Consider the following 27050-nt stretch of genomic DNA (forward strand, 5'->3'; position numbering starts at 1 on the left):
GCACCTGTCCTAGACTGTGCCCTTTGCTAAGCATTTCCGTGTAATTTATCCCACTTACCTTTCATATCAGCACAAGAAAGTAGGGGTCTTCTGTCTTGCTTAAGGTTGCACTCCTAGTACATGGTAGAGCCTAAATTCATAGTTTCTCGAGAATAGAGTCTGATGTGTTTCATTATACTGTTTTCTGTATCATTGCTCTTGTTTCTCAATCCTGGTTGCCCATCAGAATTATCTGTGATGCTTTTTAAAATGGCAATAATAGGTGCCTGAACAATAAAATCAGAATCCCTAAGGTTGAGACCTAGGAATTATTATATGTATCATATAATATTATATGTATATATATGTATATATATATAATTTTAGTAGATTATCTCATTACACAATCATCTAATCCTATATACACTGTCTTATTTTAGGGAAGCTAAATTTTTTTTCTTTAAATTTTTTTAGCTTTAAATTTTTTCCAGGTGAGGGGCACCCAACTAGCTCAGTCAGTAATGCATGCAACTCTTGATCTCAAGGTTGTAAGTTTGAGCCCCACATTGGGTATGGAGATTACTTAAACATAGGATCTTAAAAAAAAATCTGGGGGGGGATCCCTGGGTGGCTCAGCACTTTAGCACCTGCCTTTGGCCCAGGGCGTGATCCTGGAGTCCCAGGATCGAGTACCTCATCAGGCTCCCTGCATGGAGCTTGCTTCTCCCTCTGCCCGTGTCTCTGCCTCTGTGTGTGTGTGTCTCTCATGAATAATAAATAAAATCTTTAAAAATAAATACATACAGGGATCCCTGGGTGGCGCAGCGGTTTGGCGCCTGCCTTTGGCCCAGGGCGCGATCCTGGAGACCCGGGATCGAATCCCACATCAGGCTCCCGGTGCATGGAGCCTGCTTCTCCCTCTGCCTATGTCTCTGCCTCTCTCTCTCTCTGTATGACTATCATAAATAAATAATAAAAAAATAATTAAAAAAAATATTTAAAAAAATAAAAATAAATACATACATACATAATTTTTTTGCCAGATGATTCTAATGTGCACTTAAAGTTAATCGAAAGTCACTGGTATTGCACAATGGCTGACATGTAGCAAGGGCTTAATAAGTATTTGAATAGTGAGTGAAAGGATATTTAGAGGGGAGGGGTGCCTGGGTGGCTCAGTTGGTTAACCATCTGACTCTTGATTTCCACTCCGGTCATGAATTTGGGATCACGATCTGAGGGTTGTAAGATCAAGCCCCACATCAGGCTTTGCACTGGTAATGGAGCCTGCTTAAGATTCTTCCTCTGCTCCTCCCCCAGCTTGTGCGCTCGCTCGGTCTCTCTCTCTCTCTCTGACACACACACACACACACACACACACACACGTTATAATAAAATTTAATTTAAAAAAGTATATTTAGATACATTTTTTACTGATGAAGTCAAGTTAACTGCCCAAGGTTACACAGCTAATAAATGGAAAAAAATTCCAAGTCCAGTTTAGACACTAAACCCCAAGTGTTTTCTATGACTACATCATGCACCAAGGCACAGCATTTAGCACACTAGTAGAGCAGCTATTCCAGGAAACTAGCTTTTGATAACTATACTTACAGCATCATGATGTTACGATTTATAACAGAAAGAGATTTCTTAGAGTACATTCATATAATCAAAACCTGAGAGACATCTGGGTGGCTCAGTGGTTGAGCATCTGCCTTTGGCTCAGGGTGTGATCCTGGGGTCCTGGGATCGAGTTCCACATCGGGCTCCCTGCGAGGAGCCTACTTCTCCCTCTGCCTATGTCTCTGCCTCTCTGTGTCTCTCGTGAATAAATAAAATCTTTTTTAAAAAAATAAAGGAAAGGGAAAAAAAGAAAAAGGAGAAAAAAACCTAAAAATAAGTAGAGATTTTGTTATCAACATGGGTTGGCATGTTTATGCACACCTATCTGTATCCACCTTTCCATGACCACCTGTGCACTGTAAGAAGTTATGTAATTTAGCCAACATTTATTGAGCACCTGTCACATCAGGCATCACTCTCCAGGCTGTTGATGGGCTATTGCATATAGTCCTTTAAAATTTCTCACAGTCTAGGAGGAAGACAGGCCTATAAACAAACTACAATATTGGCTGAGAAATGCAATAAAAATATGAACAAGATACATATGTTGCCCAGAGAATGGAAAGATTAATTCTATGGGAGGAGGAAGTTGGGAGAAGGGCAGGAAAGGCTTTATGGAAGAAGCAACAATTCAGCTGGGGTAGGGCCGATTAGAATTCCTCTATATGGCCCAGCATTGCACATTAGAATCATTTGTGGTACTTTTTTTTTTTTAAGGCTTATTTATTTATTTATTTATTTAAGAGAGAAAGAGACAGAGTGTGAGCAGAGGGAGGGGCAGAGGGGAAGCAGGGGCTCAATCCACCAGGAAGATCATCACCTGAGCTGAAAGGAAGAGCCAGATGCTTAACTCACTGAGCCCCCCAGGCACCCCTCCTGTGGTACTTTTTAAAATGGCAATACTAGGTGCAACAACATGGATAGATCTAGAAGGTATAATTCTAAGGAAATAAGTCAGAAAAAGACAAATACCATATGACTTCACTCATATGTGGCATTTAAGAAGCAAAACAAATAAACAAAGAAAAAAAGAGTCAAACAAAAAGAACAGCCTTTAAATATAGACAATAAACTGATGGTTGCCAGAAGGGAGGTGGGTGGAGGGATAGGTGAAATAGATGGAGTGATGAGCACTGAGTAATGTATAGAATTGTTGAATCACTATATTGTACATCTGAAACTAACATAACAATTTATGTTAACTATACTAGAATTAAAATAAATAAATAAACAAATAAACCACTAAATAAATAAATCTTAAAGGAAAGAAAAATGTACAAGATTTAAAAAAGAAAGTTTAAAACACTTCTGAGGAACATAAGACCAAAACAAATGTAAAGGCATGGCACTGTTTCATTGAGTAAAAACTGAGCACTTACTATATGCCAGGCATTGTTCTGGGCTTTGGAGATATAAAACTAAACAAAAGAGAGAAAATCCTTGCCATCTAGGAACTAATATTCCAATGGGTAGCAAAACCTAACATCAAAACTATGTAAATTGATCTATAAAGTTCACAATACCAATAAAAGTGCCAATAAGGGGGCACCTGGGTGGCTCAGTCAGTTAAGCATCTGCCTTCAGCTCAGGTCATGATCCCATGATCCTGGGATCCAGTGCAGCATCAGGCTTCCTGCTCTGCAGGGAGTCTGGTTGTCCCTCTCCCTCTGCCACTCTGCCCCTCTGCCCCTCTGCTCCTCTGCCCCTCTGCCCTGCTCATGCTTCCTCTCTCTTTCTCTCTCACTCAAATAAATAAAATATTTTTTAAGATTTTGTTTATTCGGGATCCCTGGGTGGCGCAGCGGTTTAGCGCCTGCCTTTGGCCCAGGGCGCGATCCTGGAGACCCGGGATCGAATCCCACGTCGGGCTCCCAGTGCATGGAGCCTGCTTCTCCCTCTGCCTGTGTCTCTGCCTCTCTGTGTGTGTGTGTGTGTGTGTGTGTGTGTGTGTGTGTGTGACTATCATAAATAAATTTTAAAAAAAGGTTTGGCAGGGCAAGATATATTTAATATTATTGAAAAACGCAAAAATGGAACGTGCATCCTTGCAAAGATTCTGTTAAAAAAAATTGTGTCCCCCCCACCTGGGTGGCTCAGTGGCGGAGCGTCTGCTTTTAGCTCAGGGTGTGATCCCAGAGTCCCGGGATCAAGTCCCACATCAGGCTCCCTACATGGAGTCTGTTTCTCCCTCTGCCTGTGTCTCTGCCTCTCTCTCTCTCTCTCTCTCTGTCTCTCTCTCTCTCTCCCTGTGTCTCTCATGAATAAATAAATAAAATATTTTTAAAAATGCGTCCCCAAAGTATACTTGTTTAATGTTGCTATGAAATAATATAGAGAGCCTGTCCATGATGCCAAACTGAATGAGGTATTAGAGTTATGACTCAATGTTACACTACCAATCATTTCTCCCCAAGAGGGATTATAAAAAGAACTAGATACTCCAGAAGCATGAGCCAGGAGTGGGAAGGCTGGCAAAGCCTCTGTGTCTGCCTCCCAGACCTTAGTCAGAGTCTGGATCTGTTTGGCCATACCAAAGGAAGAAAAGAAAAAAAGAAAGGAAGGGAAGGAGGGAAATAAAGAAAGGAAAGGAAAGGAAAGGAAAGGAAAGGAAAGGAAAGGAAAAAGGAAAAAAAAGGGAAGAGAAGTAGCATGACATGGGGCATTCAGAACCTATTATTAGACCATCTTACTGTTTTATAATATTGGTTTGCATAAAATAAAGGTAGGGCATAAGAATTGTTTTGTTCTGTAAAACTCTTGGTGTCTAAACGTTCTTGTCTCATTGCTTATTTAAAAAGTGTAATTAGGCTTTGACCAGGGAAGGGAGTTACTTCTAACTTTCGGAAAGTCCCTAAAATTCAGGGGCTAACTGAACAGGGCGTCACAAAGTGGACAATTGTAACAGTTACCAAAAGTGGGAAAACATAAAAAATAAAATAAAATAAAATAAAATAAAATAAAAAGCAATACTAGGTATCAGACCAATAAAATCTGGATTTCTAAAGCTGAGGCCTGGGAATCATATATATATATATATACATACACACATATATATATACACATCAATAGATTATTTCATTATATAATCATCTAATCCTATATCCTATATGCAGTCTTATTTTTGGAAACCAGTAGCTTTAAAAGTTACATTGCACTTAGCACTGCAGTGGAATATGGATCTCAATTTGATGAACAGGTAAATTCACACGTGAGAGAGAGCACACTTCTCGGGACCTTGTGAACTTGTGGGACCAGTCCAGGCATTCCTTGCTATGGAACTGAAGCCCCTGCTGCAGCCACTTTGAAATGAGCTTTGGAGGAAAGCAGTTGGGATTAGTCCATGATCCTATCAGGGATGGCACAGTCCCTGAAAGTATGTATATTAGTTAGAGCTGGTACTCAGAGTCCTGAGTAAAAGGCCTATGCAGGGGAATGGGGGAAATTGGAAGGCAGAGGTTTTTACTATAATTAGCTTTGGGAGTAATACAGCTGGGGGAGGGAAGGGAGTACAGCCGGCAACTATTTTGAGCACAGCCCCGATTGACAGGACATGTGTGCTGGACTGTAGTGATCCCAGGGCCAAGTTGCCTGCCCGTGGTGTGTGGTGTGGGGGGGAAGGCCTGGGGCAGCAGGAGCAGGACAGCCATACAGACAGGCCGGACGGGGTACCAGCGCCTCAACTTCTCTCCCTGGGACACTATCCAAACTCCGAGGGCCATAGGCCAAGCTGTGCGATGGGTGCTGAGGAGAAGGTGCTGGTCACATTGTCAGGGGGAGCCCCCTGGGGCTTCCGACTTCAGGGGGGGGCCGAGCAGAGGAAACCTTTACAGGTGTCCAAGGTAAGGGAGAGCCCCTATTATTGAGGTTTCAGGGAAAGGGAAACCCAGGGGAATCTGGGAAGAGCCATGTTGTGGCCTCTGGGGGAGAGGTGGGAGGCTGTGAAGAAGAGTGTGGGTGGGTAGGTGGGCAGGTGGGCAGGGAAGCATGCTCATCTGGTGGGAGGAGTAGTTTCTGAGCACAAGCGTCTTGCAGAGGGCTTTTAGAAAAGAATTCCTGGTTTCTGGGAGCAAAAAAAAAAGAAGACTGCCTCAGTTCCCGGCGGCACCATAGTAGCAGAGGCCCAATTCTGGCCATCCAGTCTTTGCTCTCCTGAGGCTGTGCCTCTACTCCAAATTCCAGGAATATAGGGAAGGTTCTAATTTTTCTTGAACTAAATTGGTATGTGATGAGCTGATGCTGTCTTACCCAGCCCAGCCCTGCCCTGCCCTGCCCTACCCTACCCTGTCCAGGCCACCAGTGTTCCTCTTTCCCTTCATCAGATACTTGCTCTCCTAAGGCAAGACTTTTTAGGTGCTCGGAGGGTTATGGCAAGGTCTGGCCTGTCAGATGAAGCTGTTGTGTTTGGTTTCATACAGGCTTAGTTTCCCCAATTATAAAATGTGGGTGATAACAGTACCTACTTCATAGAACCATTCTAAGAATTAAATGCAATAATACATGTAGAGTGCTTGGCACCATACCTAATATTTAGTAAGCACTCAATAAATGATAGCCTTTACACCTATTATCATTACTTTAACATATGTATGTGTGTGTGCACGCGTGGCACACATACACACACAATGACAATCTCCCAGATTCTGCTGGACTCCCTCCAATCTGGAATACTGTTCTAAAATCTTGACTGTGTAGACAATGGCCTAAAAGAGAACTATTGGCCAGTAAAGATATTGCCTTTGAAGGGAAATCTTTTGGGGATGCAACTGTCATTTCTAGTACTTCCCCTCTACAGTTTTTCCCAAGCCTCTTTGATTTGGCGATTGCCCTACCTCCCCTCGTATGATGTATTACTCCCAACAATCTGCACCTTCTTCCCTCTACATAGCCCCCATCACTGTAGCTCTGTGTTCCTCCCCACCTTTTTTTACCCTGTAAAGTATATCCGCTTCACGCATAGGACCTTCCCATGACTCCTTTCATTCTATTCCCACTTAGACCTCTCCCTCACCTACAATCTCTCCTCCCAACACCTTCTCAGATCCGAAGACGGAGCCAGGCTGGCAGAGCAGGACTCCGAGAGAGGGACCAGCTTTTGGCCATCAATGGGGTCTCCTGCACCAGCCTCTCCCATGCCAGTGCCATGAGCCTCATCGATGCCTCAGGGAATCAGCTTATCCTCACAGTGCGGCGGTATGGACCCCTCCCACCCCAGCCCACCTCATCCCCCTAGCCCAGGGCTCCCAATGCCTGTCTCAGCTCTCTGTCTCACTGGCCTGGCTTTAGCTACTACTAAGTACACTCTTGTACGTTTGTGTTGGAGTATAGATGTTTGTCTATGCCTCCCAGGGGACTTCAGTGTATCTCCAATTAAGGGCTGGGGGTGTCAAATGGGCATTTGAGTGTGTGGGCTTGAAGCCCTTTGCCAGTCTCCTTACCATCACATCTCCCTCTAAGCCAATGTCCACTCACAGCCCTTCAAGCACATTTGCCTCCTGGTTTGTCTTCAGATCCCCACTCTTCCCAGCCCAATCATCCAGCTATACCAGTACCCTCTCTCCTTTCCTTCCTTCTCCCATCCCCTCTAGACCTCGCTGTCAGTCACCCAGTCCATTTCTCAAGTTCTGTCCTCTTTCCCATCCAGGGTAGAGGATGAGGGGCCAGTGCGATCTCCATCCCCTGGTGAGCTTCAGGTGTTGTCACCCTTATCTCCACTGAGTCCTGAGCCCCCTGGCGCTCCAGTTCGCCAGCCTCTTCAGCCTGGAAGCCTCCTCTCACCCCCTGACAGTGAGGCTTACTACGGAGAGACAGACAGTGATGCCGATGGCCCCGCCACCCAGGAGAAGCCCCGCCGACCCCGCCGAAGAGGCCCCACAAGGCCCTCCCCTCCGGGAGCCCTACCTGATGAAGTCTACCTATCTGACAGCCCTGCAGAGCCAGCACCTGCTGTCACTAGTCCTCCCAGTCAGGGTGACAGCCGTGTGAGCTCCCCATCATGGGAGGATGGGGCAACTCTTCAGCCACCCCCAGCTGAGGCCCTGCTGTTGCCCCACGGCCCCCTCCGGCCTGGTCCAAATCTCATCCCTATGGTGGGACCTGTTCCCCACCCGGTGGCAGAAGACCTCACTACTACCTACACCCAGAAGGCCAAGCAAGCCAGTGAGTGCCTGAACCCTTTTTTTCCCAAGCCAGGATCCTTCAATCTGAGTCCTAAATCTACCCCTCCATAACCATACTTTATGCTTCCTTTGGACACAGTCCTGGGGACAAGTGGAGAGGAATGATGAGTAGAAGGGGAAAATAATGGTTCTCACAGTCCCCATAATTTTTAGTCCTTGAACCAGTGTGGCAAAAGCTGTAGGTAGTTCAACCCAATCCAGAAACAGAATGAGGAGGGAAGTTGGAAAAGAACATGAAACCAACAAAGGGTTTGCTTGTTGTTGTTGCTATGATTTTGCTAAGTGTCAGACAGGGTGAGGGCAGAGTATAGAAATGATGCAGGGGAGAATTTGGAAGCAGGGCAGGGGCTTTTCAGGGTTAATTGCAGCCATACCCTCAGAGCTACCTTTGACATTTGTAAGTTCACTTAGGATTCCTGGGGACTGGGAGCCTATGGGATAGTCATGAGATCTCTAGGAAGTGGTAGAGGGAGGGATCTTTGACTCCTTATCTCACGCAAGAATGTAGGCCTGGGCAGAAAAAGCCAGTTCCACTTATCTCAAGCTCTTTGCTATTTTTGATGTGAGCACCAGAACAAGGTCTAACTGTGAACTTTCTCCCTGTCCCATGCTTCTACCCCAGAGACCTTTCTTGTCACCTTGAAAATCTAGGATTACCCCTCTAGTTCTCATCTCTCATTCCTCCCCTCTACCATTCTGATTCCTGATCCATAAGATTTTATGCATCTAAGTCTGGAACATGGGCTCAGGAATTGAAAATTTAGAGTCTGACATCCCTAAGAATGTCCAATACTCCACAAAGAAATTCCAGATGCATGCCCAGGATCCTATGCTTATCCCCAATCCTCATTTTACCGCCCCTCCCTTCCTATCATGCTGGGTAAGACTGCAGTTAGTGGCTCAGGGATATTTTTAGCCAAGCAGACCTCATTGTCCAGTGGGGTGGAGTGGGGGGAAGGGTAGGCAGGTGTCCACGTCCATCACACCGGGGCTTGTGGGGCAGCAGAGAGAAGGGAGGGGGCTAGGCTCCAAAAATAGCACAATGAGCTCATTCAGCTGCCAGCTCTGGGGACAAGACAAAGGGGCTTTAAAAGGCGTGGGGGGTGGCTCAAGCTGGTCTTGCTCCAGCCAACACTTCATTTCTCGGCATGGAGACCTTTGAGCCCATCAGCCAAGAGCCCTTCAGCCAAGCCAGCTGCAACAAAGCCCCAGATCCAGCTCCTGGGCTCCAGGACCCATTCTATGCAGGTACTACCCTCCCATAGCCAAGAGAGTTCTGGGATCTATCATGGAGAGAATATATCAATTGTTTAGGAAGGGATGTCTTTGGGAAAGGTCTTATTCCCTTATTTGTTCCTCCTTTTTGATTTCTTCTTCCTTCTTTTCTCAGGAGAGTTCCACTGCCCCTTTCTCAGAATGGGCTGATGCTCTGGCCACATGTCAAAGGGGTTTGTGACCACAAGAGCTCTAGAAAACTCATGGGGAGGGAGTGTGTGTGAGAGAAGTGTGAGTAATATGTGAATACATGAAGGCGTGTATATGGGAATCCATGGGGGAATATATGTGTGAACAAGAAAGTGTCTGTATACATGTGTAGCTGATGTCAAGAAAGCTTTAATAGTAATGGTTAGTCACTGCAGGCCTTAGGGCTGCCATGAAATGCTAAATTTATCTACACTATCTCATTTAATCATCACAGCAATCCTATGAGATAGTCATTATCATGCTCATTTACAGATGAGGAAACTGAACTTCAATGAAGTGAAGTAACTCTACCAAGAACCAAAAACCTGAACTGAACTCTGACTCCAGTGCCTATCTCTCATGTGCAGTACTATTCTGTGGTACAAACTTTGGGATGCATGGAACGAAAGCCCTAATTAGAAAGGAGTTTGGTATCTTGAGTGGAAAGTGGATGGAATTTCAAGAATTTTTCAGGAGGAACTGGGGATGATGGATCAGAGAGTATCTGTGTCCAAGGCAGGGTCCTAGCAGCAGGGCAGCCTCTCCTATTTCCTGGCCCCACCTCCCCGGCCCCACATGGCATAGAAAGCCCTGCCCAGGTTCCCCTTAGTACATAGTCCTTGTGTGTCTGCCTGTTGGTGGCTGCCAGAGCTCTCTACCCAGAAGGCTGACCCCCAAAGAAGCCCCCCCACTCCCACCCCAGCTGGGGGTGGTGGTGATGGGATATATTTAGCTGGCGACCTTGAAGTATCCTAAAGATATGGAGGGTTGGTTGCCTTGGAGAGCAGCACTCTGACTTTTCCTGCATCTTGGATCTGAGGCTATCCCTGGCTGTGAGTAGCAGGGGTGTGAGGCACAGAGGAGTGCCCTGGTGGATGGAAGGCCAATATCAGTTGTAAAATTTTGTTCAAACTGTTAGTAACAGGGTCTCTGCAGGCAGAACTCTGGGAAGAGGGAGTATGCACGTGTGTGAATGTATTTGAATGACTGTGTTTTTGTGTGGGTACATGTGTATTTATATATGTAAATGTGAACTAGGGTGGATATAGAATGGGGCATACATGAATGAGAGAGAAAAGTAATCTGAGAAAATATGCCCATAATTGGCCTTCACTAGACCCATATTCTTGTTGAAATGTGTGGTAGGTGTTATTTCCATGAATGTGTATGACGTGGACTACATAATGGGGGTGGAATTGTAAATGAACATTCTTGTTCCCAAGGGTCCTTTATGTTCCTATCATAGGGGTAAGGGGTGGGATGAGGTGATAAGTCCCTACGTTTCTGAGAAGCCCTCTAACGTGGTCTCAATTTGTCTTTCCCTGGGGCCTGCCTCATTTCCCTGGCTGCTGTGGGAAGTGACTGCCCTCCAGCCTAGCCCCCAGCATTACCAGCCAGGAATGGTGGGAGGCAGGGAAGAATGTGTGTGGGGTGGGTAAGAGCACATTTTTGGAGAGATAGAAGCAGAGTAGATAGGAGAGAGGTTAGGAGAGCTGTGATCAGGGTAGCGTCAGGGAGCCACTCCCTTCAACTGTCCTTGGCTTCACCTTTCACCTACCACTCTGCCCCCAAGTCAGAGGACTTTGCCACAGGCAAGAGACACTGTGGATCAAGCCAGGGAAAAGACAGTAGGTGGGAGGACTGCAGAAACTGGTTGGGGGTGGGGCTGGGGTGAAAGACATAGGGAGCAGAACTAGAAGAGGTTCACTGACCATTCTCCCTCCTGGCCTCCTCAGAACTGCAACGGGCAGAAAGCCTCCAAGAGAAGAGTGTGAAGGAGGCCAAGACCAAATGCCGGACGATTGCATCCCTACTAACTGCAGCCCCCAACCCCCATTCCAAGGGGGTGCTTATGTTTAAGAAACGACGGCAGCGAGCCAAGAAGTACACCCTAGTGAGCTTTGGGGCTGCTGCTGGGACAGGCACTGAAGAAGAAGACGGGGTCCCTCCAACAAGCGAGTCGGAACTGGACGAGGAGGCCTTCTCCGACGCCCGCAGCCTCACCAACCAGTGCGACTGGGACAGCCCCTATCTGGACATGGAGCTGGCCAGGCCAAGCTCGGCTGCAGCAGAGGGCCAGGGCGGGCAGCTAAGCGAGGCCTCCGGCAGAGGGGCCCAGCTCTTTGAGCAGCAGCGCCAGCGCACCGCGTCCAGCACCCAGGAGCTGGCCCGGGATGGTCCAGCCGCCATGCTCAATGGGCAGGGCCTGCAGTCACCACCTCGGGCCCAGAGTGCTCCTCCGGAGGCGACTGTGCTCCCACCCAGCCCTTCACCAGCCCCTGTAGCCAGCCCCAGACCCTTCCTTCCAGGCGGTGGAGCCCCAACCCCAGCTCCAAACATCTTTAACCGGTCAGCCAGGCCCTTCACCCCAGGCTTGCAAGGGCAGCGACCAGGTACCACTTCGGTTATCTTCCGGCCCCTAGCTCCCAAGAGGGCGAACGAAAGCCTGGGAGGCCTCAGCCCCGCCCCACCGCCCTTCCAGCCCCCCCCACCGGGGCCCACCCCTCTGCCCAGCCACGTGCCAGCCTCCGGTTCCCCCAGCACTCCACGCTCCTCGGGCCCCGTCACAGCCACAAGTTCCCTGTACATCCCAGCCCCCAATCGTCCTGTTACGCCAGGAGGAGCCCCCGAGCCCCCCGCCCCCTCTAGCGCCGCTGCCATGACCTCCACCGCTTCTATCTTCCTGTCGGCACCTCTGCGACCCGCTGCGCGCCCGGAGGCTCCCGCCCCAGGCCCTGGGGCACCCGAGCCCCCCAGCGCTCGGGAGCAGCGCATCTCCGTGCCAGCTGCCCGCACTGGCATCCTCCAGGAAGCCAGGAGACGGGGAACTCGGAAGCAGATGTTCCGCCCGGGAAAGGAGGAGACGAAGAACTCGCCCAACCCCGAGCTGCTATCGCTGGTGCAGAACCTGGATGAAAAACCCCGGGCCGGGGGCGCGGAATCCGGTCCGGAGGAGGATGCGCTGAGCCTCGGGGCTGAAGCCTGCAACTTCATGCAGCCACCAGGGGGCAGGAGTTACAAGACTCCGTCTCACGTGACGCCTAAAACTCCGCCCCCGATGGCTCCCAAGACCCCGCCCCCAATGGCTCCTAAGACTCCACCCCCGGTGGCTCCTAAGCCCGCGCCACGAGGGTTCCTTGATGGGCTAGTGAATGGGGCAACCCCTTCGGCTGGAATCCCTGAGCCGGCCAGGCTGCAGGGCAGGGGTGGGGAGCTGTTTGCCAAGCGGCAGAGCCGAGCAGACAGGTATGTGGTGGAAGCTACACCTAGTGCTGGCCTTGGCCCTGGCCCTCGGCCCAGAAGTCCTTCCCCTACACCCTCACTGCCCTCTTCCTGGAAATATTCACCCAACATCCGTGCCCCACCTCCTATTGCTTACAACCCACTGCTCTCACCCTTTTTCCCCCAAGCTGCTCGAACTCTCCCTCATAAGGCCCAATCCCAGGGGCCTCGGGCAACCCCCAAGCAGGGTATCAAGGCTCTGGATTTCATGCGGCACCAGCCCTACCAACTTAAGAGTGCCATGTTCTGTTTCGATGAGGTTCCCCAGACTCCTGGCCCCACCTCCTTAGGGCCCCCCAAAACTGCCCGAGTCCAGGAGATCCGCCGATTTTCCACCCCAGCACCCCAGCCCACTGCAGAACCCCTGGCCCCCACTGTTCTCACCCCCCGAGCAGCCACTACATTGGATGAGCCCATCTGGAGAGCTGAACTGGCCTCAACCCCTGTTCTTAGCCCAGCCCCTCCTCCAGAGTCTCCCAGGGGTCTTGGGACTTCCCCCAGCTCTTGTAGCTTCCAGGTAGCCAGGCCCCGGTTCTCAGCCACCAGAACTGGATTGCAGGCTCATGTGTGGAGGCCAGGGGCAGGCCACCACTGAGCAGGGCACAGCTCCCAGGACCAAGGAGAAGTGGAACATCCAGTTCCTAAAGTTGTTTCTCCTACCCAACCCATGCCCTCTCTCAGGCATCTAGAGGCTAACTTCCCTCCTGCCAGACATCGTTTTGGAGTTGGTGTCCCATTCTCCTGGCTCCCAACCTCCCTGCTGCTTTGCAACCTACTATCTCTGCTTCTTTATCTGTGCTTTTCTTTGTCTCTGTAGTTCCTTGTGTGGATCTCCAAATCTCAGTCTCCACCCACAGTCCTCCACTGGTCTCTATTTCTCTACATCTGTGCTTTGTGAGCCTCATTTTAACGTTCCATGAGAAGCACACAGAGTAGTTACTAGTGAGACCTCGGCAAGAAGCTCACCATCAGGCAGGCCTCAAAGGGACTGAATTGATCTCTGTTTGCACTAAATAGCTTGCTACTCCTCACTCTCATTTCCCAACCTTGGCTGGCATAGATCTAGAAATGTATGTGTGCATGTGTGTATGTGCAAGTGTGTGTGGGCATAGATGTGTTCTTATGTCTGAAGCAAGAGTAAGAGGAGTGGTCTAAATAAAGACCCAATCTGGGTCTAACCCTTGTGCTGATAAAAGAAGGGTCAGATAGCTAGCCCCTCATGGAGAGTCTAGTGAGGAGAAAGACATTGACTTGAATTAAAGACCAATGCCTGTAGCAGGGGTACAGCACCTTGTGAAACAGATTATGAGAAGGCCTGAGGGCTGGGGCAGTTTGTAAGGACTGAGATACACCAGCTAGAACAGGAATAGAACTAAGAATTCTATTTATCAGAGGGTGCCTGGCTGGCTCAGTTGGAGGAGCATGTGACTCTTGATCTCAGGGTCCTGAGTTTGAGCCCCATACTGAGAATAGAGATTACATACATACATACATACATACATACATACATAAATAAATAAATAAATAAACAAACAAACAAATAAATAAATAAAAAGTTCTACTTATCAGGATTTCAGAAAGTTAGCAACTTAAGAGGCCCATGCTGAGCTACAAACATCCAGGAAGTGAAAAAGGCAGACAAAAAAATTTCCCCTGAGAATGAAAAAATCATTGGCTTCATTGCCTCATGTACCCAAGATAGAAAGGAGGGAGAAAAGAGGCATGGTGTGGAAAGTGATGTAGAAACCAGGAGCAGAGTGGAATGAATGAAATTGCGCCACGAGGAGCATGAGGAAGGAGAGTGTTGTCTTGGCAGACAGTACAGTTGGGTTTCAAGAAACTCAGCATGTACAACTGAGGGTCTAGGGGAAAAAATGAGAAAAAAGAATGCATTTGTTGGAGTGAGGACGGATGATGATGGGGGGATGTGAGAGTGTGGGTTGAGTGTTGAAAGAATAGGTAGTGTCTGCTACCTCCTTTAAGTCTGTCCTTCTACCTTCTGCAACTTGTTATGATGACCTGAGAAAGGGCAAGGAGATACCCAGAGCCCAAACCTCTTTTCAGTCCTCGCCCCATCACTCAAACCCTAGCTCTTGTTCCTTCCAAGCTTCAGGCCCTGATCTCTGATCCTAGTTGGGTATGGACTCCCCTCTCACCATGACCACCACCAATCAGCCACATTTGCTGCTTGATCTGGATTGATCGTTTCCTTTGCATATTGGGTGTGAGTCACAGACTTTGATTTGTGCACAAGAATAAACTTATGCTCCAAACCTTCTGTTTCTGTCATCTCTTCTAGTTGTGTGCCTAAATCCTGACTCTCCTCCATCTTCTCTAACCCATTTCCCCGATATCCTGATTCCTGAACTCTCTCCATTCCTGCCCTATTTTTCACCCTTTGCCCTTTACCGCCTGGCCTTTTGCTCTTCTTTACCAGTTATGTCCCACTCTGATTTAGCCACCTCCACTGTTCCCTTTGGTTCTCTCTCCCTGTGTTCTCCATTCAGATTCTCCCCTTCTCCATCTCCTGCTCCATACTTCCCAGGCAAGGCCTCAATTTCAGAACCAAGGAAAGTGGGAAGGGCCTCTGAACTTTTATAATCATCATTTCCTAGCTTTCTGGAGGAAGCAATGGTATTTCCATAGGAAAGCAATGCCTGAAGGTGAAAGTGGGATGGGAGAGGGAAGGAAGAGAGTGGGTCAGTGTGAATAGAGTTTAATATGGAAGAGAAGAGGGCACCTGGGTGGCTCAGTGGTTGAGCGTCTGCTTTTGGCTCAGGTTGTGATCCCAGGATCCTGGGATTGAGTCCCGCATTGGGCTCCCCACGGGGGGCCTGCTTCTCCTTCTGCCTATGTCTCTGCCTCTCTCTCTCTCTCTCTCTCTCTCTCTCTCTCTCGTCTTTCATGAATAAATAAATAAAGTCTTTAAAAAGAAAAGTAGAGCCTTTCTGCGCTGGAGCTCGTGGTGGCGGCAGCAGGTGCACCCTCGACATGCAGAACGACGCTGGCGAGTTCGTGGACCTGTACATGCCGCGGAAATGCTCCGCCAGCAACCGCATCATCGGCGCCAAGGACCACGCGTCCATCCAGATGAACGTGGCCGAGGTTGACAAGGTGACCGGCAGGTTCAACGGGCAGTTTAAGACCACGCTATCTGCAAGGCCATTCGCAGGATGGGCGAGTCTGATGACTCTATCCTCCGGCTGGCCAAGGCCGACGGCATCGTTTCAAAGAACTTCTTTTTTTATTTTATTTTATTTTATTTATTTCATTTTATTATTTTTTTTTTTCAAAGAACTTCTGATGGGAGAAGACCACGGATGGGGAAGGTTTGTCGTAAATAAACAGTAATCCCCACCCCCAAAAAAAAAAAAAGTAGAAGAGAAGGCATTGGAGGCAGACTAGATAGAATTAAGGACTTCTTCTTTTTTTTTTTTTTTTTTTTTTTTTTATTAAGGACTTCTGAGAAAGAAAGTGCTATTACTCCAGTAGGGGGCATATTTGTGCAAATAACCAGGCCCAGGACCTTGATGCTTCTGCATACAGGCTCAGAATTCCAGAGGAAGGGCCCATTGAGCATAGTTGAATATTTTCTTCATTTAGGTCCTCAATCATAGGAGACCAAAACTTCAGTTTGTTTTTGTTTTTGAGAGTAGTGTGATGGTGATGACAAAATCACTATTTACCATTTGTATTTTTTCTTCTAATTGCTTCTTTGGGTTGGGATGGAATGGAGAAGGAGGACAAAAGATGAGGGATTTGGAGGCTAAACTGGTCTGGGCAGAGGTCAACTAGAAGGAGGTGGGATGACTTTTCAGACCCTGGCCTGACCCTGAAAATTTCAGGATGGGAAAAGGGCAAGGTCAGGAAGAGTGGAGAGCTCGCAGAGGGGCATTATGGCAGGTGCAAAGTCACTTCTTAAAGTAGCCATAACAGGATGGTTATTGTAACAGAGGTGTAGCAGCAGCTGGTTCCAGAATCTGAGAGGGTGGAAGAGGATCCAGGATGTTCATGCAGCTAGTGAGGAAAGGCCTGGGTAAATAACAGGCTTCCCTGAAGGAGGCTCTCAAACTTGTGCCCTTGCATAAGGGATCTTCTGAAAGAGTTTGAATGGGACAATCTAGATCCTATGGGATATGTCCTCCCTTTGAAGAAAATCCCAAGTGGGAACCCCAGAAAGTAAGGACCTGGCATGTATGTAGTTCTCAGACTTCAAAATCTATCCCGCAAAACAAACCGAACTGAGCACCCCAATAGCAAATGGGAATTAAAAGGTAAAAATTGGTCAAGTCTTCCCCACATCATCTCTGACAACATAGGAAGCACTAGATTTGGTGAACTTGGTCCCTTATTCTGCCAAGATCTGGCTTTCCCAGAGGAAAAACCAACACATCAAGGAATTTTCAATGAGCAGCCCCATTATGAACAGACTTCCTTTCCCCAAACATAGCACCTTATGGCCTCTCACCCCCAAGATGCACTCATGTCCCTCCAGCTCCAGCCTGGATTGGTTTTGAGTGGCTCTCCAGACATGTTCTCCAAGTTCTTGCTTTCCCACTCTGAATTCTTATCCATCACTTTCTGCTTGCTTCCTCTTTCCCTTTCAGTTTTCAATTTCTCCCTGAATGGCTTCTGTGGATCTCAGACTCTAGATGCCAAGAAAGGGGAATCCCTGGGCACACTGATCCCTGGCTCAGATAGCTTAGTGGGAGAATCCCAAAGGCCATTTGTCTCCTTCCTGAGCCTCTGGGCAAGGAGGGCGGGATCTTGGTTCCAGGGTCTCAGTACCCCCAGTGCCATTTGAGCTGCTTGTACTCATCATCTCTATTAATAACTGCCCTCCCTCCCCCACTGCCAGTGCTGCCCCCACGCCTGCCCAGCTCGAGTTCTCCGGTCACAGCAGCTCAGTCCTCCAAAGCTGCTGGACCCCAGGGAGTGCTGACCACCGCCTGAGCAGCTGGTAAGTTTCCAGCTCTATGGCCAGAGGGTCTGGAGCCTACTCTGTTGACTGCTGTATCTGTGTCTGCAATTGTGACCCTCGATCCTGGGAGAGTTGTCTCCCTCCCCTGTCTATGCTTTGTCCCCAGCTGTCTAGTTTGGGGGAGCCACAGAGTTGAAAGGAGAGGGGCCCAGGAGGGTGGGGGGAATGGACATGTTGGAGGAAGCACTGGGATCATAAGAAGGGGGTCTGAGAGGCTGGATGGGGGAAAAAGTAATCTAGTTAGAGCTGAGAGAGGTGTAGTGAATGCCCATTTAGCAGTTCCTGGAGTCTGGCCTCATCATGCCCCATTAAGTTAGTGGAACTGCAGACGTGTTATGAAACGGGGCTCAGTAGAAGACAGTGTTTTGCTGAGTGCCAACTTCTGTCAAGGAGGAGCTGGAGTCTGCAGCTTTTCCCAGCTTGTCCCCCTCCACTGCCAGATTCTATTATTACATTCCTGTCCCCCGTCAATTCCACACTGCTATAATATTGCTGAATTGACACGCACCAGGGTTCAAATGCCCCTGGCCCTCCACTCCACTCTAGTTCTGGGGTCTGGGGCAGGAGTGACTAAAAAGGAGCAAGGAACACTGCTGGGACCTCCCAGGCCACACTCCAACTGGCCCAATAGGGGAGCAATGACCTCTCCTTCCTATGGAGAATGTTTTTGGCTGAATCTCCTCAACTCTGGCAGAACATTCCCCACCCCTGGGAGGGGGTTTGAGGAAGACTGAAGAAAGACCAGAGTTTGGAATGACACCCCTGATCTGAGAGCCCCACGAAAATAAAAACTTAAAGTCATGCCAAGCCAATGAAACCTGGGTGCAGTGCCCTGTGTGTGTGTTGTTTTTTTTACCTATTGCTCCCAACACATACTATGTTCCTAATCCTTGTATGAGCTCTATTTAAACAGCAGGAAAGAGGTTGGTAGAAGGTAGGAGCAGAGGGTGCATCTGTACTTTCTGCCCTGCTTCCAAGAAAGGAGAAGCCCTAAAGCAATGGGTTTTCACTTTTGGGGAATAGGCCTTAACCTGAAACCCTTAACCCCAGGTTAAGAAGTATTGCCTTATTGTAGATATCCCCCTTCCCACCCTATCCAGGCTGAATCTGCCTCCACAATGCCGCTCTCAGGAACCCCAGCCCCCAACAAGAAGAGGAAATCCAGCAAGCTAATCATGGAACTCACTGGAGGTATGGCATGTTTGCACCTACCTAATGTGGGACTTCCTGTTAAGAGCATCTTAGAAAAAAGAAAAAAGAAAAAAAAAAAGAGCATCTTAGGCCCAAGAGTCCCAGAAAAATCATAAAATTACATATGTCTTAAGGTGAAGAGATGTGAAGAGACCAGAGAAATTCTAGGGGTGGGGGCAGGGAGAAAGAGAAAGGATTCAACACTTGACCACTCACCCTTCCACCCTTTTCACCTTGTAATCTGAGACAACAGTATCCTTGACATATCACTAGTGCAGGTCCAGGACAACAAGACTCACAGGTCAGTGAGGTATGTTTGAGGAAGAGAATATATATGATGGCGACTGGTACACAGCGAAGTCTCAATAAATGGTTAACTTCCTTACTTTTTACCCCAGAGTTAGGGAGCCTGTGTGAGCACTTAAGATGGAAAAATACTCAGGCATTTGTTTTCATCTGGGTGGTAGAAGTACAAGCACGTGAAGAGCTCTCCCAACACCCAGAGGCAGTCTACAGCCAGAGTTCTTTGAGGGGAAGAGAAGGGAAAGGAGTTAAGACAAATTGTATTTAGATGTGGTCAACTCCACACAGTGTTGGCCATTGGGCTTGCTCCCGCACTATAGTTTCCCCCGATGGTTCCATCTATGATGTTCCCTCAGTCCTTTTGCCCCACACTCCATGCCTCTGCCCCTTCTACCTCATTCACCCTCTCCATTCTAGTATCCCCACTGCTTCTGCTCTGCACCCCAGTTCCCACACATTATCTTCAACTCCAAACCCAGGAAATAAAAATTTCTCACAAACAAGGTACAATTGATCAGATATCACAGACAGTCTGTGCTTCCCTCTGTGATCCTGCAGGAGTCACACACATAGTTGTGGATGGCATCTGTATTGTGAGCCTAGAAAATCCTACTTTACTCTCCTTGTTTCTTCCTCCCCACCTCCCTGGAAGGTGGACGGGAGAGCTCAGGCCTGAACTTGGGCAAGAAGATCAGTGTCCCAAGGGATGTGATGTTGGAAGAGCTGTCACTGCTCACTAATAGGGGCTCCAAGATGTTCAAACTGCGGCAGATGCGGGTAGAGAAATTTATTTATGAAAACCACCCTGATGTCTTCTCCGACAGCTCAATGGTGAGTTCAGAACTTTACAACTCTCAAAAAAATTAAAAATAAAAAAAAAAAAAATAAAAAAAAAAAAGAACTTTACAACTCTCATAGCCTACTGCCTCTTCTGGCAGCTTCTTGGTAGACCCTGAATCTCCAAAATATCACCAACCTCCCCTCCCTGCATATATATAAGCTTATTAAGATTTAGTAAACCCCCAACAGCTCCAGAGGGAGTCAGCCCAGGTCTGAAATTCTTAGGGCCAGCAAGCGGGCGGGTACACCCTCAGGGAGAAAGTCCCTTCCCAGTATGGATAAGTGTTAAAGATAGACTTGCCAGATAAGACACAGAACACCAAGTCTTGTATTTTAAAGTTGAGATATACACAAATAATTTTTTAGTAAAGTACGTCCCGTGAAATATTTGGGACATAAAAATTCAATTCAATTCAATTCAATTTTAAAAATACAGGATACAGTTAAATTTTCATTTTAAATATGCGATGAATACTCTCTTACATATAAATATGTCCCATGCAATATTTGGAGTGTAATTATAGTAAAAAAGTATTTGTTGTATATCTGAGATTCAAATTTAACTGGTGTCCTCTGATTTTATTTGATAAATCTGGCAACCCTAGAAAGAGTTAAGTGACTTTTTATAACCATCTCCTTGAGCCATTCTTTTATCTGAAGAATCTGTCTAAGGACTCCATGAAACTATCCGCTAATGTCCCCTAGTGAGGATTCTTTTCCCAAGAGAAGTAGGGATTGGAAGGGTGCCAGGCACAAGATGTTATAGCTGAGAAGGAGGGGATCTTCTCCATTACCTTTCTTCCCCCTCCACCTTTACTGGGCAGCCAGGGGAAAGTGGAAATAGATGCCTACATGGGGCCAGAGGCAGGAGTGTCTGTCATTGGCCCTTAAGTGAGAAGCAGAGCAAAAGTGCTGAGCTGGTCATATCTAACTTTAGGAAGCCAAAAGCTCTCCTCCCTGGCTGGGTCTGATTACACTGGTTGGAACAGAGGGGTGTACATGGTGGGGTGGCTAGGAGAGCCTCCTGAAGGAGTTGGTGGGGTTATTTTTAGGCTTTGGGGCTGAATCCAGGGTTGCCCTTTTGATCACCCTTCCCCCTGCCTGCTACAGTTTCTTGGTCAGGAAGTCCTGGTTCCATGGACACCAAGAGGAGAAAGGGAAAGGAAGAAAAAGAGAAAGAAGAGTTATGTTTGTTAGACAGGATTAAAGAAGGGGAGAGGGCAGAGGTCTCTCTAGCTCTTCAAAGGAAGCCACCTTACCCTTTTACATTTTAGCTGAGCAGAAATCTTGGTCCTCTGTCTTGGTAAGGTTAGGAGAGGAAAGTGTAGAGAATCAGTTGTCCATCATAAGGTGTAATTGTAGGAAATCTGAGCCAGGGGGCGTCCTCTCCCTTAAGGAAGGTTTAATTCCTCTCAGCCAGGCTATCCTCATTCCTTCCACCTATTGGAGGTGGAATCTCTGAGGATTCAGTGTCTTCTGGTTAGCCACTGTCTCTGACTGTCTCCTCCTTGCTATGCACACCTGCATCTTTGTATATTCCCCATACCCATTGCCTAATCTTCCCTTCACTTTGTCCTTTCTTTTCAGGATCACTTCCAGAAGTTCCTTCCCACTGTTGGGGGACAGCTGGGCACAGCTGGTCAGGGATTCTCCTACAGCAAAGGCAGCAGTGGAGGCCAGGCAGGGGGAAGTGGCTCTGCCACACATCATGGCTCTGACCAGCATCACCATCAGGGCTCTGGGTCTGGATCTGGGGGTACAGGTGGTCCTGGGGGCCAGACTGGCAGAGGAGGAGGTGCTGGAACAGCAGGGGTTGGCGAGACAGGAACAGGCAAGTATCCTTACCCAAGAGTAATGTGTCTGGTCCCTAGAGCAGAGATATTCCCAGGAATGAGGCCTGGACTGGGTTTAGGGAACAAGGGAGGCCTGTGGAGATACCTAGATGGATTCTCTGGGCCCAGGAGAAAACTGAGTTGTGTCTGTTTCACCTGGAAGCCTTATCTTTCAGTCACCTTTCTGGCTTTTCAGTTTCAGTCACAGATCTGACCCCAGGCTGTCATTTTTCCACAAAACTAGCACAGTTACCAGGATGTTATATCTTTGGTCTCGAGCCTCAACAACTTCCCTAGTGGAGGGCTGTAAGACTAACTTCCACTGGCTACAAACCATTATTATTGACTTAATTTTCTCTCCTGTGGCTGCCAGGAGACCAGACGGGTGGAGAAGGAAAACATATCACTGTGTTCAAGACCTATATTTCCCCATGGGAGAGAGCCATGGGGGTGGACTCTCAGCAGAAAGTGGAGCTTGGCATCGACTTACTGGCCTATGGGGCCAAACCTGAACTTCCCCAATATAAGTCCTTTAACAGGTAGGGGTTATGAAGGAGGAACCAGATGCATTCCAGTATGTGGCAAAGTGTCCTCAGTTGGGATGGAGACTTTAGTTCTTATGTTCCAGAAGGAAGCTGAGGAGGGAGGGAAGGAACATGGGAGCCCTAACTGGAGGTCTTTGCTTTTTTCACTTGAGTCCAGAGGAACAGTGCAGTCTGATAAAGGAAATGTTTGCTGGGAGGCAAGATTTTAGTTCACTCTGCCACTTACTAGTTGTTCTGAGCAAGGGAAAGTCACCCTACTTCTGAGCCTTGGTTGCCTTGCTGTAAAATGGGAATAATATAGGGGCACCTGGGTGGTTCAGTAAGTTAAAGGTCTGCCCTCTGCTCAGGTCATGGTCCCAGGGTCCTGGGATAGAGCTCCATGTTGGGTTCCCTGTGCTAGTGGGGAGTCTGCTTTTCCCTCTCCCTCTGCACTTCCCCACTGTTTGTGCTTTCACTCTGTTTCTCTCAAATGAATAAATAAGAAATCTTAAAAAAAAGGGGGGGGGAATAGTGTATTACATATTTAAAGTACAGTGGAGGTTCCTTTCTTTGAAGGTTAGGATTCCATTATTGTTTTTGTAGGATTCCATTACTGTTTAATTTTTTTATACTCTAGTAAAGCTTAAGTATCTATTCTTTTGGAATTTGGCTTCTCTAGACTGTGGATAGGAGATCTATGTGAAAGCAGAATGAGGAAACACTAGAGAAGCATTTTGCATTTGATCCTAAGAATCCTGAATTTTCCAGGCAATGCTAATTCTTCTCACTAGGCCATGGCTATCCACTGGAAGTGGGGTAGGAGTTGTGTGTGTGTGTGTGGGGGGGGTATCTTTACATTGTAATTTAAGGTGGTCTCAGACGACCCTTGGTTCTGTAGTGTCTGAGTCACAACCCTCCATGAAGCTCTCTATCCAGTACCCACTACACCTCTTTTCTCATTATTAGCTCTGGGGAAACAAGCAAACCAGGAATGGAGTACTAAAGGAGAAGAAGAATAAGGAGTACAGAAGCAATCTTTTTTTTTTTTTTTTAAGATTTTATTTATCCGTTAGAGAGAGAGAGAGAGAGTGCATGAACTGGGGGAGGGGTGGAGGGAGAGGCAAGGGGAGAAGCAGACTCCCCACTTAGTATAGAGCCAAACACAGGGTTCAATCCCAGGACCCTGAGATCATGACCTGAGCCGGAGTCAGCCACTTAGCGGACTGAGCCACCCAGGCACTGGGCAGAAGCAATCTTAAACTAAAATTTACAAACTTCCCCATTCTCAAAACAGGGTAACATCTTACTGATAAAGCTGTTCCTTTTATCCAGGTTTTTAATTAAATAATGTGTCCCCTTTTCAGGACGGCAATGCCTTATGGTGGATATGAGAAGGCCTCCAAACGCATGACCTTCCAGATGCCCAAGTTTGACCTGGGGCCCCTACTGAGTGAACCCTTGGTCCTCTACAACCAGAGCCTCTCCAACAGGCCTTCTTTCAATCGAACCCCTATTCCTTGGCTGAGCTCTGGGGAACCAGTAGATTACAATGTGGATATTGGCATCCCCTTGGATGGAGAAACAGAGGAGCTGTGAGGTGTTTCCTCCTCTACTTTGTATCAATTTTCTCTTCTCATGTTCAATTTGAAAGGGAATGCTAAGCAGGATGTCCCTACTGTAAATCCAGTATCCTGGTGGGAATGGAGGGAAAAAGGAGGGAAATATCTATCTTTCCAGTCTTCACTCCAAGTCCCCACTCCAAGCATCCTTCCTCACCAGCTCAGAGCTCCCCTTCCACTTGCTCTGTATGGAACCTGCTCTTTTATGGAATTTGCTCTGCCACCGGTAACAGTCAATAAACTTCAAGGAAATGAACTCATTCTTCCTCTGATATTTAAGGGCAGATGAAAATTGAGGCTAACAATGCACAGAGACTAATTAAAGTCAAGTACTAAGCATTCATTATTCAGACTTCAAGACCAGACCTGAGCTCTGGTTGCTTATACACCCACACCCACATCCACACCCACGAGACCATATTCATAGGTATATACAAAGACATAATTATTCAAGAGTAAAGACAATCGTGCACAAACACATGTGTTGGCCCATATGTGGGCAAAGCTAAGAAGCTATTGTGTGCTGTGGTTAGGAAGTAGATGTTGGTGACGCTAGTGTTAGCTCTCTTTGTGTAGCTGACTAGAGATTGGGATGGTCGGGATTACCCAATTATCACAGAACTAGAGCATGCCATAAAGTCTCAGATGACAGTAGAATAGCCTGAGGAATATGTGGGTCACAGTTTATAGATTCCTGAAAGGATGACATACAGTAGAGAGCCATGTTAGAATCCAGAAGAAAGTGGGAAAAACCAGGCATACAGTATGCCTAGTTCTGTGTGAACACATCAAGAAAAGATCTAGGGGTCACAAGGGCACTTCAGTGGTGTTCAGAAAGCACTATAATTGGGGGAAAAACCATGACAATCCATTAGGGATGAGCAACAATCCTATTTTTTAAAAAGATTTTATTTATTTATTCATAAGAGGCACAGAGAGGCAGAGGCACAGGCAGAGGGAGAAGCAGGCTCCATGCACCGGGAGCCCGACGTGGGATTCGATCCCGGGTCTCCAGGATCGCACCCTGGGCCAAAGGCAGGCGCCAAACCGCTGCGCCACCCAGGGATCCCCTATTTTCATTTTTATTTATTTTTATTTCAAGCATGTGGTTTCTTTAGAGTCCCAGACTTACCTGTGTTCCACAAAATGAGAGTGATGCAGACCAGGAAGAATAAAGAGATGGTTTAATAGGATCTGGGACAATAACTTCTGAGGAGTGCTGGCTGAATTCAGCCAACTCCAGGGGCCATTAACGATTTTACTAAGTTGCTAGACTTTGCATAGATGGATTCAATTTTCACGGACCTTGGGCCACATGACATTTACCATGATCATTTTCCTTTACAACCTGAACACATTTCAGGGATTCATACTTCCTCTAAACTTGTACACAAAACTCTATTTCTGTATTTTTTTAAAAAGATTTTATATTTAAGTAATCTCCACAACCGAAGTGGGGCTTGAACTCACAATCCTAAGATCAAGAATCATACACTCAGGATCCCTGGGTGGCTCAGCGGTTTAGCGCCTGCCTTTGGCCCAGGGCATGATCCTGGAGTCCCAGGATCAAGTCCCACGTCGGGCTCCCTGCATGGAGCCTGCTTCTCCCTCTGCCTGTGTCTCTGCCCCTCTCTCTCTCTCTGTCTTTCATGAATAAATGAATTTTAAAAATCTTAAAAGTCATTCAAAAAATAATAATAATCATATACTCTACTGACTGGGCCAGCCAGGTGCCACCTCTTTTTTTAAGTTACTTTTAAGTTACTGTTTATTATTTGCAAAAAGTAGTTGTGCTAAATGTTACAATGCTTATACTATATACATTTTAATGTAGTGCACACAAATTTTATTTTTTTAAAGATTTATTTGAGAGAGAGAGTGTGAGTGAGGGGAAGGACAAAGGGAGAGGGAGAGAAAAACTCTCAAGCAGATTCTCTACTGAGTGCAGAGCTCAATGTGTGACTCACTTTCACAACCCTGAGATCATAACCTGAGCTGAAACTAAAAGTCAGATGCTTAACTGACTGAGCCACCCAGACGCCCTGCACATGCAAATTTTATTTTTTATTTTTATTTTTTTTAGATTTTTTAATTTATTCATGACAGAGACACAGAGAGAGAGGCAGAGAGGCAGAGATCCCCAGTCTCCAGGATCACGCCCTGGGCTGAAGGCGGCACTAAACCGCTGAGCCACCCAGGCTGCCCCACACGCAAATTTTAAATTGAAAGATTAATTTATTACTATTTTGAAATTCAATTTAGTTAATATACAGTGTATTTTTAGTTTCAGGGGTAGAATTTAGTGATTCATCAGTTGCATTTGTAACACTCAGGGCTCATTACTTCACGTGCCCTCCTTTTTTATTTTTTTAAAGATTTTATTTATCTATTCATAGAGATGCAGAGAGCTAGCGAGAGAGAGAGAGAGAGAGAGAGAGAGAGAGAGAGGCAGAGACACAGGTAGAGGGAGAAGCAGGTTCCATGCAGAGAGCCTGATGTGGGACTCTATCCAGGGTCTCCAGGATCACGCCCTGGGCTGCAGGCGTCGCTAAACCGCTGTGCCACCGGGGCTGCCCTTCAAGTGCCCTCCTTAATGCCCATCACCCAATTACCCCATCCCCCCACCTATTTGTTTGTTCCCTATAGTTAAGGGTCTCTTGTGGTTTGCCTCCCTTTCTGTTTTTATGTTATTAAAAAAAAAGATTTTATTTATTTATTCATGAGAGACACACAGAGAGAGGCAGAGACACAGGCAGAAGTAGGCTCCATGCGGGGAGCCTGATGTGGGACTCAATCCTGGGACCCCAGGATCAGCCCTGAGGTGAAGGCAGATGCTCAAACTCTGAGCCACTCAGGCATCCCTGTTTTGTTATTTTTTCTTTTCCTTCATGTTCATGTGTTTTGTTTCCTAAATTCCAAATGAGTGAAATCATATATTTGTCTTTTTCCAATTTATTTTACTTCACATAATACCCTCTAGTTCCATCCATGTTGTTGCAAATGGCAAGATTTCATTCTTTTTGATGGCTGAGTAACAGTCCCCCCTCTTTTTCTAAAGATTTTTCTGTGTGTATTTTTCTAAGGTGAGTGTTGCCATAGGTTGGATTTCCCCCCAAATAGACCTTGAGGCAAAGATTTGGGTGTATATAATTCTAGAAGGTTAGATGGTGATCCCAGAAATCCAAACAGTGTAAAGGAGTGAGAAGAAAGCTAGTAAAGTAATTTGGGCAATT

General features: G+C 47.1%; 2 protein-coding genes and 1 pseudogene across 3 annotated transcripts; all 3 read left to right on the plus strand.

Moving 5' to 3' along the window:
- Window positions 1-5180: 5180 nt before the first annotated feature.
- Window positions 5181-14800, plus strand: SYNPO2L (synaptopodin 2 like). Of its 2 annotated transcripts, XM_041749740.1 has the most exons (4): window positions 5181-5444; window positions 6644-6795; window positions 7247-7761; window positions 10982-14800. In XM_041749740.1, the coding sequence occupies exons 1-4, from the start codon at window positions 5340-5342 to the stop codon at window positions 13120-13122; spliced, it is 2913 nt and encodes a 970-aa protein (XP_041605674.1). In that variant the 5' UTR covers window positions 5181-5339; the 3' UTR covers window positions 13123-14800. The 2 variants fall into 2 exon arrangements, with proteins under 2 accessions (XP_041605674.1, XP_041605675.1); XM_041749741.1 differs by lacking the exons at window positions 5181-5444; window positions 6644-6795; window positions 7247-7761 and adding an exon at window positions 7769-9029.
- A 673-nt stretch (window positions 14801-15473) lies between these two features.
- On the plus strand, window positions 15474-15874 carry LOC121487757 (annotated as a pseudogene).
- Window positions 15875-17379: 1505 nt separating this feature from the next.
- On the plus strand, window positions 17380-24073 carry MYOZ1 (myozenin 1). The gene is made up of 6 exons (XM_041749742.1): window positions 17380-17487; window positions 18609-18699; window positions 19655-19833; window positions 21430-21673; window positions 22048-22213; window positions 23563-24073. The coding sequence occupies exons 2-6, from the start codon at window positions 18627-18629 to the stop codon at window positions 23792-23794; spliced, it is 894 nt and encodes a 297-aa protein (XP_041605676.1). The 5' UTR covers window positions 17380-17487; window positions 18609-18626; the 3' UTR covers window positions 23795-24073.
- The last annotated feature ends 2977 nt before the right edge of the window (window positions 24074-27050 follow it).

Source organism: Vulpes lagopus, chromosome 3 (assembly GCF_018345385.1).
Source record: "Vulpes lagopus strain Blue_001 chromosome 3, ASM1834538v1, whole genome shotgun sequence".
NCBI lineage: Eukaryota > Metazoa > Chordata > Mammalia > Carnivora > Canidae > Vulpes > Vulpes lagopus.